The sequence below is a fragment of the Botryllus schlosseri genome, chromosome 14, assembly GCF_051294905.1.
Source record: "Botryllus schlosseri isolate E-star chromosome 14, Bs_hap1, whole genome shotgun sequence".
In the NCBI taxonomy this organism is placed as follows: domain Eukaryota; kingdom Metazoa; phylum Chordata; class Ascidiacea; order Stolidobranchia; family Styelidae; genus Botryllus; species Botryllus schlosseri.
The window spans coordinates 1,153,709-1,167,428 of record NC_137249.1 but is presented as its reverse complement, the minus strand read 5'-3'; the positions used below and the strand labels follow the sequence as shown (position 1 = coordinate 1,167,428).

Here is a 13,720-nt window from a genome sequence, read left to right as displayed (position 1 = left end):
ATTATTTGGTCAGCGGAAAGATATCGACGTATGTTGGAAAGAAAATACTGTCAGTGTTGACTATGGCATTTTTATCACGAGCAAAAATCACATCCAGGGTGCTATCATCATTCAATATTACTGAACAGGAATTCTCCACATCTTCAGCGAAGAAATTGGGAAGATTGTCTGTGGACAAAGATTTGAGTCTTGCTGATGAACTAATCCACCTCGAGATATCTGGTATAATTTGCTGCGCTAGACTGTAGGATGATACGTGGGAATAGTAAAGGAATTGTTTGAAGCATAAGAGTAATAGAATTGTCATTTGCTGAATTGATGAATGGACATTGGACAATGTAGGCCTATGCCTCTTCTACCACTGTATATTTCATTTTGCATTGAAATCTCAATTCAAAGTGTAGCCAGTGTTAGCATATAGTAGGGTTACCATGCATACGTCCTCCTTTCTCAAGGAATCAAAAATGTCCTCGTTTTTGGCAATTCGTCCTCCTTTATAGCTTTGACAGCCAGGCGATTGTACAGGCAGAACTGCAAAACGTCATAAATGACCCGAAATCTGGATTTCGACATCAGTCACGACAAGGATGACTGAAAACATCCTTAGAGCGAGTCTTCCGGCTAGTAGATTTGGAAAAATAACCATTTTGAGTCAAAACAACAATATTTCCGGTCAAAATTTTTAAATTGCCCGTATTCTCCAATTCTATAAGTTTTTTGATTTGTAAAAAGTGTCCCCGTTTCCGGATGTCAAAATATGGTAACTCTAGATAGCAAATTAAAACATAGGCCTACTAATATCTGAAAACATATGTTGGACAGAGTATGAAATTTCTTGTAAAACTGCATTTTCCTTATCAAAACAATTCCTTTTCTTAGGATTGAGTCCAGAACAGAAAATCACTCTTCATTCTTCGGTTTCATCTGGAACTTCGGCAATTCTGGAGAGCTTTGGCCACTACGTAGCTGATCACAATGGTAAAGTCATCGAATACCTAATTATTCACAAAAAATGAATTTCTGATATTTTGTGTTTCACACCAACTGAAAAATACCTGCACCCCGAAGCCTTATCAGTTCTAATTCATTGTAGGTTATATTTCGCTTGCAAAGCACCAGTCAGTGGGGGGTGATTACCATGGTATTGAACCGATGGGACCTTTATCTTTTATGAAGCCGTCTATTCTAAACAAGGTGATTATGTGATTGTTATCATGCTATTATGTAACATATTTGCCTGTAAATTGGCCTACTCATAATCTGCCATTCAATAGTATGCATTGCATATTAAGCGTTAATGATTCTGTGACATTTCTCAGCTTTCATTTACCAATTCTTACACCATTACAACACTTGGGAACAGACATTGCAGGTGTTTAACAACAAATTCATAAATTATTTGAATAGAAAGATAATTTCTGGAACCAGTGTCGATGCCATTTGAATAACTGCTCTAGCTGTTCTGTCTATTCAAAAAACTTCTGAAATTTTGGTCTGTTACATTGCAATGGCAGTCGATGAGCATGTCCACATTCAAGTCGAAATACAAGCAATTACTACTAAATAAATACAGTCCATCCTCAAGATTACCGGACCACGACTGACCTATCGATCTCGCTTCCCATGACATGCCGCCCTATTTCTTGTCGCTTCTTTATTCTATACTATCTTCTTTACTTTCATTCAGTGTGCATGCCTCCTCTTTACATCGCCTAGGCCAGGGTGGGTGTCCGATTCCATAGACAACTCCTAGTCGCTTCGACATCTTCCTTTCTTTTCATTGTATCGCATTTTTTTTGTGGTGTATTGAACTGATAAAATTGCTAATAAACCAATGATGAAGTAAATGACTTTGACAGAGAAAACACCACAGGTTCATGATGAAGGATCCAACGAAACCATTCCAAATAAATTTCCGTGTGTTTGAAGATTTCATCCATTCTCTGGATGACACTTTAGCTCAAAACCGGTTCGAGATCGATCCAGATTTATCGATATCAAGAACATACGTTGCTCCCGGTGTTGTTGAGATACCTGTCTGGGATGGAAAAGTGAGAGCTACTCTCTATCTTCCTCCGGGCAAAGGTCCTTTTCCAGGTGAAATGTTTTGTAATGCCTGCTGCAATTCTGTTACTTTGTGACAGGGATAGCAGCCATGAATGAAACGATTATGAATAGCAAGGACTATTGAACGTATGATTGTAGAAAATAAGAGACATTCCAGCATTTCTGCAATTGGCACGGGGTCCCAAATGAGTATTTATCCTAGGACATTTCGTTTGTCTGTTTCTACGCCAAATATACAAGACGATCTACAGAATTACTTCGTTCTCAAAGCAAAATTGGTTTAATTTATCACAAGATTTATAATTTCACAAAAATTTGTATCATTGGTTTTCATATTAGCCAATCGTTAGTTAATATCAGAAATACCCGAATCGTTGATTCGTTTTGTAGGAAATTAGTTTATTGTTCAAAAGTTTGTTAACATCCATGAGTCTTATATTCAAATTTGATATTGTGTTGTTGAAACTTGGTGTTTTACGAGCGTTAATGGACCAACGCCATTTTCTGTTATTATGTAGTGGGCCATGAGCAAAAAAGGCTTAAAACCCCTTGTATGATAAGTCATGTAGATAATATTAGAAGTGATAGTCGATTATACCGTAATGTGTCCATGTTTTAGATATTACGTCGATGTTACTGGCCTACATTATACCAGTGCTGTATGTGTATTGCAGGAGTTGTTAGCATGAGTGGTGGCTATCCCGGTGCTATGAAGTATAAAGCTGCCCTACTAGCAAGTCACGGGTTCGCTGCCCTCGCTCTCAAATATTTTGGGGAGGACGATCTATCAGATGATTTCTTCAATGTCAAAATAGAGTATGTTGAAGAAGCAGTCCGCTTCATGATGAACAATTCTGCTGTAGATGATAAAAACGGTGTTGGTGTAGTTGCAAACTGCTACGGCGCAACCATAGCGTTGGCAGCCGCTAGCGTTTTGCCGGAGGGTCTCATCAGATGCGTTGCATGCATAAATGGTTGGTCTTTTCCTTCCGGACAACTCACATACAAGGGGGAGTGTTTGTCGCCCAAGTTTAAGCCGATACTGCTCACTAGCTTAAGCAGCGACGGGATCCGTAGATGGAACTATTGCTACGCAATCTCCGGGAAAAGGCTTGATAAAATACAGTCGCTCAGTCTAAATTTCTTCGAGCGACATGATATTTCGTATCTGTTTGTGGCGGGTGAAGATGATGGTTATGTTCCGGCGAAGTTGCTGTCGTCCGTCACGACAGATATCCTAGAATCTGTCGGGCATCCTGATTACGAAGTCGTCAGCTACGAAGGTGCTGGTCATTTGATAGAACATCAATATTATCCGCTTGCTCGGGTGGCTTGGACGTTCGGGGAAGCTCATTTGAACGGAGGAAAGCAGCCTTTCCATTCTTCTGCTCAGAACGATTCGTGGCCTCGAATTTTGAACTTTCTTAGCGATAAATTAGAAACCCACGTTGGATAAGATGAGATTGTCGTTTCAGCTGCAGAATCAATAATATTCGTTCCACATGACGATAGCAATTCAATTTTTCGCTGATGGTGCTTAAAAAGTAGACTTCCATGCGCATAGTGCCATACGTTATCTCCTTTGCAGTCGCGCAACACTATTTCAAAGTTGATGAATGCATTACGGTAAATAACATTGGTACTGACGTATACCGCATAGCGGCATAGCCGTTATCAAATTTGCGGTGTAAAGTACCCCTGGCCTCTCATTATATGTTATGCTAGGTAGCCAATAGTCATGCGCTTACTCACGCCGTACACACCCAATTACCCATCACCATGCTGTGACGTGTTTACGACCTTCTTCGTGTATCGCCCTATATATATACCGCACATTTATAAATCAGTGTTGGGATCAAGTCACTACCTTCGAGTCACGAGTCAACTCGAGTCATTGCACATTTTGACTCGAGTCAAGTCAAGTCAATCGATTTTCAAATGTGACTCGAGTCAAGTCAAGTCACTCGTTTTTGGAGGTGACTCGAGTCAAGTCAAGTCAAGTCACGATTCAAGTCAAATTGGATTTTCGAAGTATGAGTGATGATGCAAAGTCATTACATTTTGCTAACTGGGTGAAGGACAGATTAATTGGCCATTTATCTTGAATCAAATAATGATTATAACGTTAAATATACATGCAAAAAGGTGTTGTATCGCTCGCGCACACGCACAACTGCTAATAAAATACATGAGTAACTATAGCTACATGCTACAGTCTGATTTTATCAGCCAACGCAGAGGATCGAATACGAAGCCTCGAGACGTTGAACAAATTGATGTGGCACAATAGACACTCCCGATCCACACGTCCGTGAGAATATAAAGGCATAAACTATATTCGTTCGATTTAAATCATACTAGAGAGTTATTAAAGGTGAGCACTGCGCAATAAGCACTGAGCCGTCTAAGAAACAAAGATACGTCGCTACCAGACTTGGACAACTAGATAATTCTAGTTGTCTAATTTCACTAAATTAGAGCGAAATGCCAGTAATCTAATTCTAATCTAATTTGTGAAATGCTTCCATGCTCTAATTCTAATTCTAATCTAATTTGTGAAATGTTCTTACGCTCTAATTCTAATTCTAATCTAATTTGTGAAATGTCCGTATTTTCTAATTCTAGTTCTAATCTAATTATTGTTTTCCTGAAAATGCCTCTTTGTCCGAGGCATATTGCACTGTTGCAGTGAGTTGAAAAGAATATCCCGCTTGCGCAGGGAAATCCAGTGCCAAGCCGCCATCGCCTTACTTACACCGTGCAGTCATAGTAGATATTATGACAAATATAGCCTGCTAGAGTAGCTCTAGTTTCTAAAACTTTACGTTAGTACATCGCCATGCTGACTAACATGGGCGATGCCCACGGTTACCATAAAAGAAGTAATATTTTATTAAAGTATAGTAAAAATCGAGCCAAGCTTGGTGTACAGAAGTTAACCATTCTCATGTTTATGGGAATGCACTGTTGTTGTTGTTTATTAAACAAAAATATGTGGCGCTTATCGCCTCACGGCCTTTTGCACCACGCACTGTTATTTGATGTGAACTGCATTTTGCTGTATTCATTTACCATATACAATTTCATTCAATTTCCAAGTTTTTGCGAACCAAGTATAGCTTTTATTCTAATTCTAATCTAATCTGGAAAAAACTTAGTAGCTCTAATTCTAATTCTAATCTAATTTGAAAAAAGCTGTGTAGCTCTAATTCTAATTCTAATCTAATTTGGAAAAACTGTGCAGCTCTAATTCTAATTCTAATCTAGTTTGAAAAAAACTGTGGAGCTCTAATTCTAATTCTAATCTAATTCAGAAAAGCTGAAAATTTTCTAGTTGTCCAAGCCTGGTCGCTACTACGACTACAACAGCGTAAGCTGTGATCGTTTCGTGAGCGGTCAATTTATTTGTGATGTGACAAAGGGGATCAGGGAATGACTGGTTGCTCTCACAAGTGACACCGGCGTATCGAGAATTATTATTATTATGTATAAAAACATTTAGTGGTGCTTTTCGCATCGAAGGCTTTTTGCACCACGGCGATTTAGACATTTTGATCAAAATGATAGCATGAAATGTCACGAAAATACAAAATGAGTACGTAGCTAAATGCGACGCGTATCGAGAACAACCATCAGAACGTACATAAGGTAAGTTGCTTTAATCGACGTCGGTTACTTATAATGACTTGAAATTGACTCGTAAATTTTGCTTCGAGTCACGAGTCAATCCACGTTTCTGAAGCGCCGAGTCACGTCAAGTCATACGAAAAAGGTGATTCGAGTCAAGTCATGACTCGAGTCATCCCAACACTGTTATAAATATCCCTTATGGGACTCACGCTATCCTTCTGTTCATATTCATCCGACCAATACGGAAGCAACTGTCGTCGCATGCATCGTTCAGCTATCAGATCCAGGATCGGCATCCGCTACTGCTAGTTCATAGTCACAACTTACGTTGGACTCGGCCTCCAGCAGGTCCAGACAACAGCACGCTTACTTCAATATAGCCTAGGGGAGATGTGGTACCGATGGATCACTGGGACCGAAAATACTTTGAAAATTCTCTATGATAATTCCATGAGAGAGAGAGAGAGAGAGAGTCTTTATTTTCATCGAACCAAAATACATAACAAACGGCAGTGAATGTGATACAGAAAATATGCATGCACAGTATTCGGTATTAGATAGGAATGATCGATAAGACCGTGAAGGTCATCTAGTCTGATCACACCAGCATCAAACAGGTACACTTGACTCAGAACAGTCTGGCTGTAAAAAAATGTTTAGTTAGGAAAGGAAAATAGAAAAAAATTAAACAATGGTAGCAAATTATCAATGAAGCAATGTCTGGGCGAGGTAGGGCAACAGTGTTAGTGTAACGACAAGAGGTGATCAAGTAGGGCTTTTTTGAATCTATTATAAGGCAATTCACGGATATGTGATGGTAATGCATTCCAGATGATAGGTCCCGAGTAGTCGATAGATCTCTTAGTTAGGTTGCTATTGGGTTGGGGTAAGTAGACGTTTCCTTTAGACGAAGATCTCGTGTAATGGGAATGGACATTAGGGTTGTCCATAATTTGGAAAATCTTACGAATCCTCCGTTGTAATGTCTTATTCTATAGATTATTGATAAAAAACGACACTGAGCCTGAAAGAAGCTCACAGGAAGGCCGTTAGGATTTCGTGCAAAGCGTTTGAAAGTAGCTGCCGTAGAATGGGCGTGCCACCTACCATAGAACGGCAGGAAGACTAGCAATCACGAAACCACGGCTCTTGATTGGCTAATTGGCTATGCTTCAATGACCACAACAGCAGCAGCTGGCTGCGTAGGTGATCAAGGAGTCTGCTACCGGCGGCGATTCTGAAAGCGCATTGTATGTAGGTTGACAGATAATGATTTAGGATTAATTCAGGGTATGTTGAGGTACGAAATACATGATGAACAGACAACAGCTGCTTCACAAAAACGTCTAAAGCATGATCGCTTCATTGTGAAGGGAACCGCCGTATATATATGCCTGTTTTCAACGAGTGAAAGCATAGGCGCTTATGCAAGTAGCGACGGATTCCTAGTTTCAGAAAGAATATATCATTATTGAATACAAATATGAAGCTTAACAATGCCACTATAATTTGTGTTATCTTATTGGGCTCAGGTTGTAGTACAGAGTTGAAGTTTTGAAAGCTCTAAGGATCGGCTGAATCAGCAGGTTATGCTTGACACTTGTCACATGCTTGCATCAAAATGTACTCACTTGCAAGTGTTGTCAAAGTCCTTGATGGTGACGCAAAAAAGAGGTGTAATGGTAAGCACATACTATGCTGAACAGGATATGTCAAAGTCCTTAATAATCGCGCAGAAAAGGGGTGTAAGGTAGGCACAGGCAATGCTGCATAGTGCATAGCATGCAGCATAGTTTGTACATCATATCAAGCATAGTCTGTGCTTGCATTTAAACCTCGCTTCTGCGGCATCATTACGGACTTTGGAAACACTTACAAGTGAATTCAGTTTGCTGTGAACATCTGATTTGCTGTAAACATCTGATGAGTGCCAAGCCTAACCGTTTGATTCAGCCGATCCCTAGAGCATTCAAAACTTCAATTATGTACTACAACCTGAGCCCAATAAGATCACACAAATTTTAGTGTCATTGTTAAGCTTTATCTTTGTATTCAATAATGATATAGCCTTTCTGAAACTAGGAATCCGTCGGTATTTGCATAAGCGCCTATGCTTTCCCTCGTTGAAAACAAGGCATATAGGCTACGGCGGTTTCCTTCACAATAAAGCGATCATGCTTTAGACGTTTTTGTAAAGCAGCTGTTGTTTGTTCATCATGTATTTCGTACCTCAACATACCCTGAATCAATCCTAAATCATTATCTGTCAACCTACATAAAATGCGCTTTCAGAATCGCCGCCGGTAGCAGACTCCTTGATCACCTACACAGCAAGCTGCTGCTGTCGTGGTCATTGAAGTATAACGGATTAGCCAATCAAGAGCCGTGGTTTCGTGATTGCTAGTGTTCTCGCCGTTCTATGGTCGGTGGCACGCCCATTCTTCGGCAGCTACTTTCAAACGCTTTGCACGAAATCTTAACGGCCTTCCTGTGAGCTTCTTTCAGGCTCAGTAATCTATAGAATAAGACATTACAACGGAGGATTCGTAAGATTTTCCAAATTATGGACAACCCTAATGGACATGTTTAGCAGGTATGAAAAAGTCATCAAACACAGGAGGGAGACTATTGGAAAAATATTTGTGAACAACTTTTGATACTTCGAAGCGATACAGTTCATCAACTCGCAAAATTCGATGCTTACGGTAGTAAGGCGATAAATTGGTACGTAAAGGTACAGATGAGATCAGCCGTATCGCACGGTTTTGCAGGGTTCGAATTCTGCACAAAAATGTTGTACATGCATTTCCCCATACTACGATTCCATTATAGAAATTAAACATGGAACGGCAACGACCGATTTTGCAGCTTCGTTCCGCTTCGCCGAGGCTGGAGTAGAGAGTGGTTTTGCGTAAGCGACTGTAGGATTTCTGGCAATCCAAAAGCTATCTTCCCGAGCACAGAAATTATTGAATATGGTCTTGATCGAAAGCCACTGCTGCACCGATTCCGAAAATATAAAGTAAAATAATGATCAGGCACTGATCCACCTAGAATCCGTCCTCCAAGTCGAAATATCGGCATTGTTCGAACAATCGGAGAGTCGCAACGGGTCATTGTTATGGTCATTGTGTTGCGGTTACCCGATTGTTCTGAACAATGCCGATATTTCAGACTTGGAGGGCAGATTCTAGGTGGATCAGTGCCTGATCATTATTTAAATTTATATTTTCGGAATCAGTGCAACAGTAGCTTTCGATCAAGACCAGATTCAATAATTTCTGCGCTCGGGAAGATAGCTTTTGGATTGCCATAAATCCTACAGTCGCTTACGCAAAACAATTCTCCTCTCCAGCCTCTGCGAAGCGGAACGAAGCTGCAAAATCGGTCGTTGCCGTTCCATGTTTAATTTCTATAATTCCATATTGCAGATGCGAGTGGAAAAGAGAGAAGTAGATGGTTCGTAGTACTGATCTGGAAACCAAAGATTGGAGACGGGTCATTATTCCCACACACCGAGCTAGTTTTGATATTGTGCATTCAATATGCTGCTTCCAAGACAATTTGGAATCAATGGTGACGCCGAGATATTTTGCTGAGTCACATATTGAGATTTGTTTATGATTGATGTTCACAGTGAAATTATGACTGACATTATTTAAAACGAGCATCTCGGTCTTATCTGCATTCAAACTCAATTTGTTTGCTTGCAGCCATCTCGACACTTTTGGGAGTTCCCTATTCACAGATGCATGCAAATCATCGACAGTGTTGGAGGTTATGAAGAGGTGAGTATCATCAGCAAATAGCGTTGTGCGGAATAAAGATGCATTAACAATGTCGTTAATATAGATGAGGAAAAAAGTCGGTCCAAGGACTGAGCCTTGTGGCACTCCACAAGTTATATCTCTGGTAGTCGTTCTTAATGTCCCCAGTTTAACATATTGTTTGCGGTTTGCCAGGTAGCTTTCAAGTAGAGTTGCTGCAATACCCCTGATTCCATAGTGTTCTAGCTTGTATCTTAAGATTCTGTGGTTAACTGTGTCGAAAGCTTTGCGGAGATCGATAAAAATGCTGCAGCCACTTTCTTTTTGCTTGATGGTTTTGTAATAGTCCGTTACAATTGATAGTATTGCATGGTTGGTGTTGTGGTTGGATCTGAATCCATGCTGGGTCGGAGACAGGGTAATCTTATAGCTGGCGACCCGAGCGCAAAATTTATTTAAACCGGTCTCAATCGAAAGATATTTTCACACTGATTCCGAAAATATAAATTAAAATCTGGTCAGGGCACTGGAACCCCCCTGAAATTGACCTCAAAGTTCGAAATTTCCATTGTTCTGAACAATAGGGGCGCCTGAGCTGAATAGTCGATTAACGCCTCGTACTCATTGTGACGCCATTGAGCGTCTCGGCGAAGTCGAGCCGTGTTCTCCGTGACTCTCGGAGTATTTAGCGCCGTATCAATCGCTGTAACGCGAATATGTCCCAATCAGAGTAGTTTTCTCGTAGTGCTTTTATAGATTTCGATAAATGATTGCACTGAAGACTACGCATATCAACTTTACATTTACTGGTAATGCATAATATAACAGGCCATTTTGCGTCGTATCAATCACTGTAAACGAATAGGCTATGTCTATAATTACGACGCGCATTTACAAATTTAGCCAAATACAAATTAGAGCACACCAGTTCTTATCGTGTTAGTTTACGAAACATTTCCATCCTCATAATCTGGTAAAACTCATTATGAAACAGTTCGTACATTCGGTCGCAATGCTTTTCAACCTTAAGCAGATAAAATTTTGCTCTACGTTTTCTGATGAAGTTTCGTCGTCGCGATCTATTAATAAAAATATGTCGGACTTCGTCACCCCACGAAATTATTTTTTAAGTTTGAATTTTGAGTTGTTCGGAACAATCGGTCTTGACGGCTAGTTCGGAGTGGTTCCATTGTTAAGCTCACATTTTAATTTGTGTTTTCGGGATCAGTGCGATGCTAACTTCTGATTAACACCAGTTGAATAAATTTGGGCTCTCTGGTCGCCAACTAAAAGACTACCATTTATACGCTGCTTTTAGCCGGCTGTTGTGTGCACTGTGCAGCCTCATTTTGCCACCACCAAGTCGCTGCTACACCACTGACCTTCACTATCACGTATTTCACCCAGGAGCGAATACATCATTTCTCCTCCAGAGTTGGGCTACACTACATCCTCTCCTCCTAATTATCATACTGACTAAGTCTTGGCACTGACTACTAGGGATGGTGTGAACCTCTGAAAGGTTCGGGTTCGTGTGAACGCGAACCTTTTTGAAAGGTTCTGTGTGAACACGAACGTGAACCTCGTGACGTCATATTGCTAATTCCAACCCTATCTTTCAATGAAGTGATAGCCTATATTCAGGGCCGTAACAGCACTTCGTCAGCCCCCCCAAAACTTTGGTCTTGGGCCCCCCATAGGGTTATAGACCTAACTTCTGGGGGGCTTCGCCCCCCAGACCCCCCCTCCGGCGATACACTGTTTACCACTATTCATCATATTCTTTGGGAGTATGTTTAGTGAATCAGCTTTGCCGCCTGAGCGCGCGAAGCGCGGAAAATTTCTACAATTCATGATTTCATCGGACAGTATGATCGGGAATTGCATATATTGGTATCAATTTTTATCTTCTCTCTGCTCACGTAACCAGATTTGCCGGTAGAGCTGATTGAGGTGTGTTTGAAAAGGTAGGACCACTCAATAATAATTAAACATCTTCGGGCGTATATCCGTTGGCAGGAACGAAACAGCACCTCGTCAGGCCCCAAAAACGTGGGTCTTGGGCTCTCATAGGGTGATAAAACGACCCCCCCCCATCACGTTGTTCGCGTTTGTCACGAAATTATCTGTACTGCATTGTGAGCCAGCGCGAAGCGCGAAAATTTTCGATAATTTATGATAAAATCGGTCAATCAGATCGGCGATTTCATATATATTATGCTATCAATTTATTGTCCTCTCTACTCACGTAATTAGATTTATTGGTAGAGCTGAGTGAAGTGTCTTGAAAACGGGAGGGCCCGTAAATAATGATTAAACATCTTCGGGCGGACGGACCCGTTGATATGACTTCGTTACATGATGTTATTTCGTGACTTCCAGTCTGCTTACTCTGCTATATCAAAAAATATAGAATCGCCCAAACGTAGGCTTCTAAACTAAGAGACGCACACGATTTCAAATTGGTATTTCTTCACTGGAATAAAATTTTTCCCAGCGGGATGGTATTTGTCTTGTGAGGTTCAGATTGCAAAGACAGGAACATTCGGTGCCAGTCATTTAGGCGCCTATGGACAATTAAACCTATATGCATTTTGTATAGCCTATATAACGAAGTCTTCGGTCTGCATAAGGGCATAGACCTTTTGGGCCAAGCTTTTCTCGCTGCCGATCGTTCTGGCACACTTCTTGGAGTCGCATGTTATATGGCCTAAAACTTGATTGTATGTCATGGTTGGTCGTGGCGCGGTAATGGCCCAGTACCCGGTAACATAGAGAAACGGCTACATGAAATCGCGCGCAGCGCGAAAAATTTTGAAAAAATTGCATAAATTTAAAAAAAATACTCTATGATTTATGCTAATTCACGAAATAATTTTGGGCCCCCTTCGAGCTCGCCCCCCCCCCAATTGGGGGGTTTGGGGTGCGGCAGTTACGGTGCTGCCTATATTAAAGTACACGATACCTAGCGAAGACTCGGGCCACATAATGTCGCATTGCTGAAGTACATATTGGCGTTTTAAACGTCGCTAAATGTATCAACCGCGGTTATCAAAGGATATAATAATCTCATAAAATCAATACATTCCGTCGCTTTGCCAACAATTTCGACGAGGACTTACCAGGGGATATAAGCTTACGCCTTAATTAATGGTCTTAGCCAGACCGGACAATGTATTCGGAGTCTGAGTATTGCTACATTGATATTGAGCAGAGTGTAAAACGGGTTTCTGTACTTGCTACCGATACCATTAACAACAAGTTATATAGCGGTAGGCAGCACCTTAATCGCACGGATTTGGTTTTAATGATACAGTAAAGATATGAAATCGAGATTGACCCCGCACGCCCGCTCGATTTTCTACATCAGAAAACGATATCAATGTCATAGATGGTTGAATAAGCATCATTCGCTGACTACGCATATCGCTCGTGATGTTGTGTGATTGCGGGTCAAGCTCACAGCAGAGAGTCACTAAATATTCACAAACGGAAAGCTGGATATGTCGAGAAATTTTTGGTAACAAAAAAGCAAGTAAAACTTTTAAGGTTGTCAGGATGCATGCTCATTTGGTGTTGATTTTTTATGCTGCCAGCGCCATGCATAGAGTGACCCGCAGTTGAAATGCAATAAATTTGAACCAAAGATCTTATAATGAAGTGCAAATTACGATTTACTGAAAAGGTTCACAGTGCAGAACCTACCAAGGTTCTGTTGTGAACGCGAACCTCTAAATTTCCGAGGTTCACACACAGAACGCGAACGTGAACCTCACGTTCACACCATCCCTACTGACTACGACGTTGGATCTTGAAAAGAAGCTCGATATATATATGCTTTTCTATTAATCGTCCTTAATTGCCTGTGAAACCCCAATTTAACGTAGGCGAAACCTGACTTTGCTTTAAATTTTATTCGTCAACAATAAAAACATAAGGTTGCAATGCGATAAAATCGAATAAACGTTGCAATCGGTTGTTCTGCTGAGATAGGGTTATCATATTTTGGAAATCTGAAAAGAGGACACTTTTTCAAACAAGGTTAACTTTCCGACCATCAGCTTCCGAAATAGCCGCCGGATCGTTACTTCAGTGCTTACTTACTGTATTTCAGTCGAATTTTACCCTATATTTAACCAAAAAAAAAGAGGACATTTGAGCGTCCTTCGAGGACACTTTCAAAAAAGTCAAAAAGGAGTACAAATCCTCTTGGGTATCCCTATGCTGAGAGAGCGCAACAGTGGCGCCACGGGAAG

At 40.8% G+C, this 13,720-nt stretch overlaps 1 protein-coding gene across 1 annotated transcript; it reads left to right on the top strand.

Annotated features, from left to right (window-relative positions):
• Window positions 1-60: 60 nt before the first annotated feature.
• On the top strand, window positions 61-3,726 carry LOC145454998 (peroxisomal succinyl-coenzyme A thioesterase-like). Its single transcript, XM_080332950.1, has 5 exons — window positions 61-222; window positions 880-978; window positions 1,094-1,194; window positions 1,860-2,097; window positions 2,742-3,726. The coding sequence occupies exons 1-5, from the start codon at window positions 63-65 to the stop codon at window positions 3,521-3,523; spliced, it is 1,380 nt and encodes a 459-aa protein (XP_080189076.1). The 5' UTR covers window positions 61-62; the 3' UTR covers window positions 3,524-3,726.
• The last annotated feature ends 9,994 nt before the right edge of the window (window positions 3,727-13,720 follow it).

Excerpts from the sequence above, each read along its gene's own strand:
- LOC145454998 (XM_080332950.1), top strand. The coding sequence starts at position 63 with ATGGCATTTTTATCACGAGCAAAAATCACATCCAGGGTGCTATCATCA. Across the intron at positions 979-1,093 it reads CTACGTAGCTGATCACAATG|GTTATATTTCGCTTGCAAAG; the intron begins GTAAAGTCATCG and ends AATTCATTGTAG. Across the intron at positions 2,098-2,741 it reads GGGCAAAGGTCCTTTTCCAG|GAGTTGTTAGCATGAGTGGT; the intron begins GTGAAATGTTTT and ends TGTGTATTGCAG.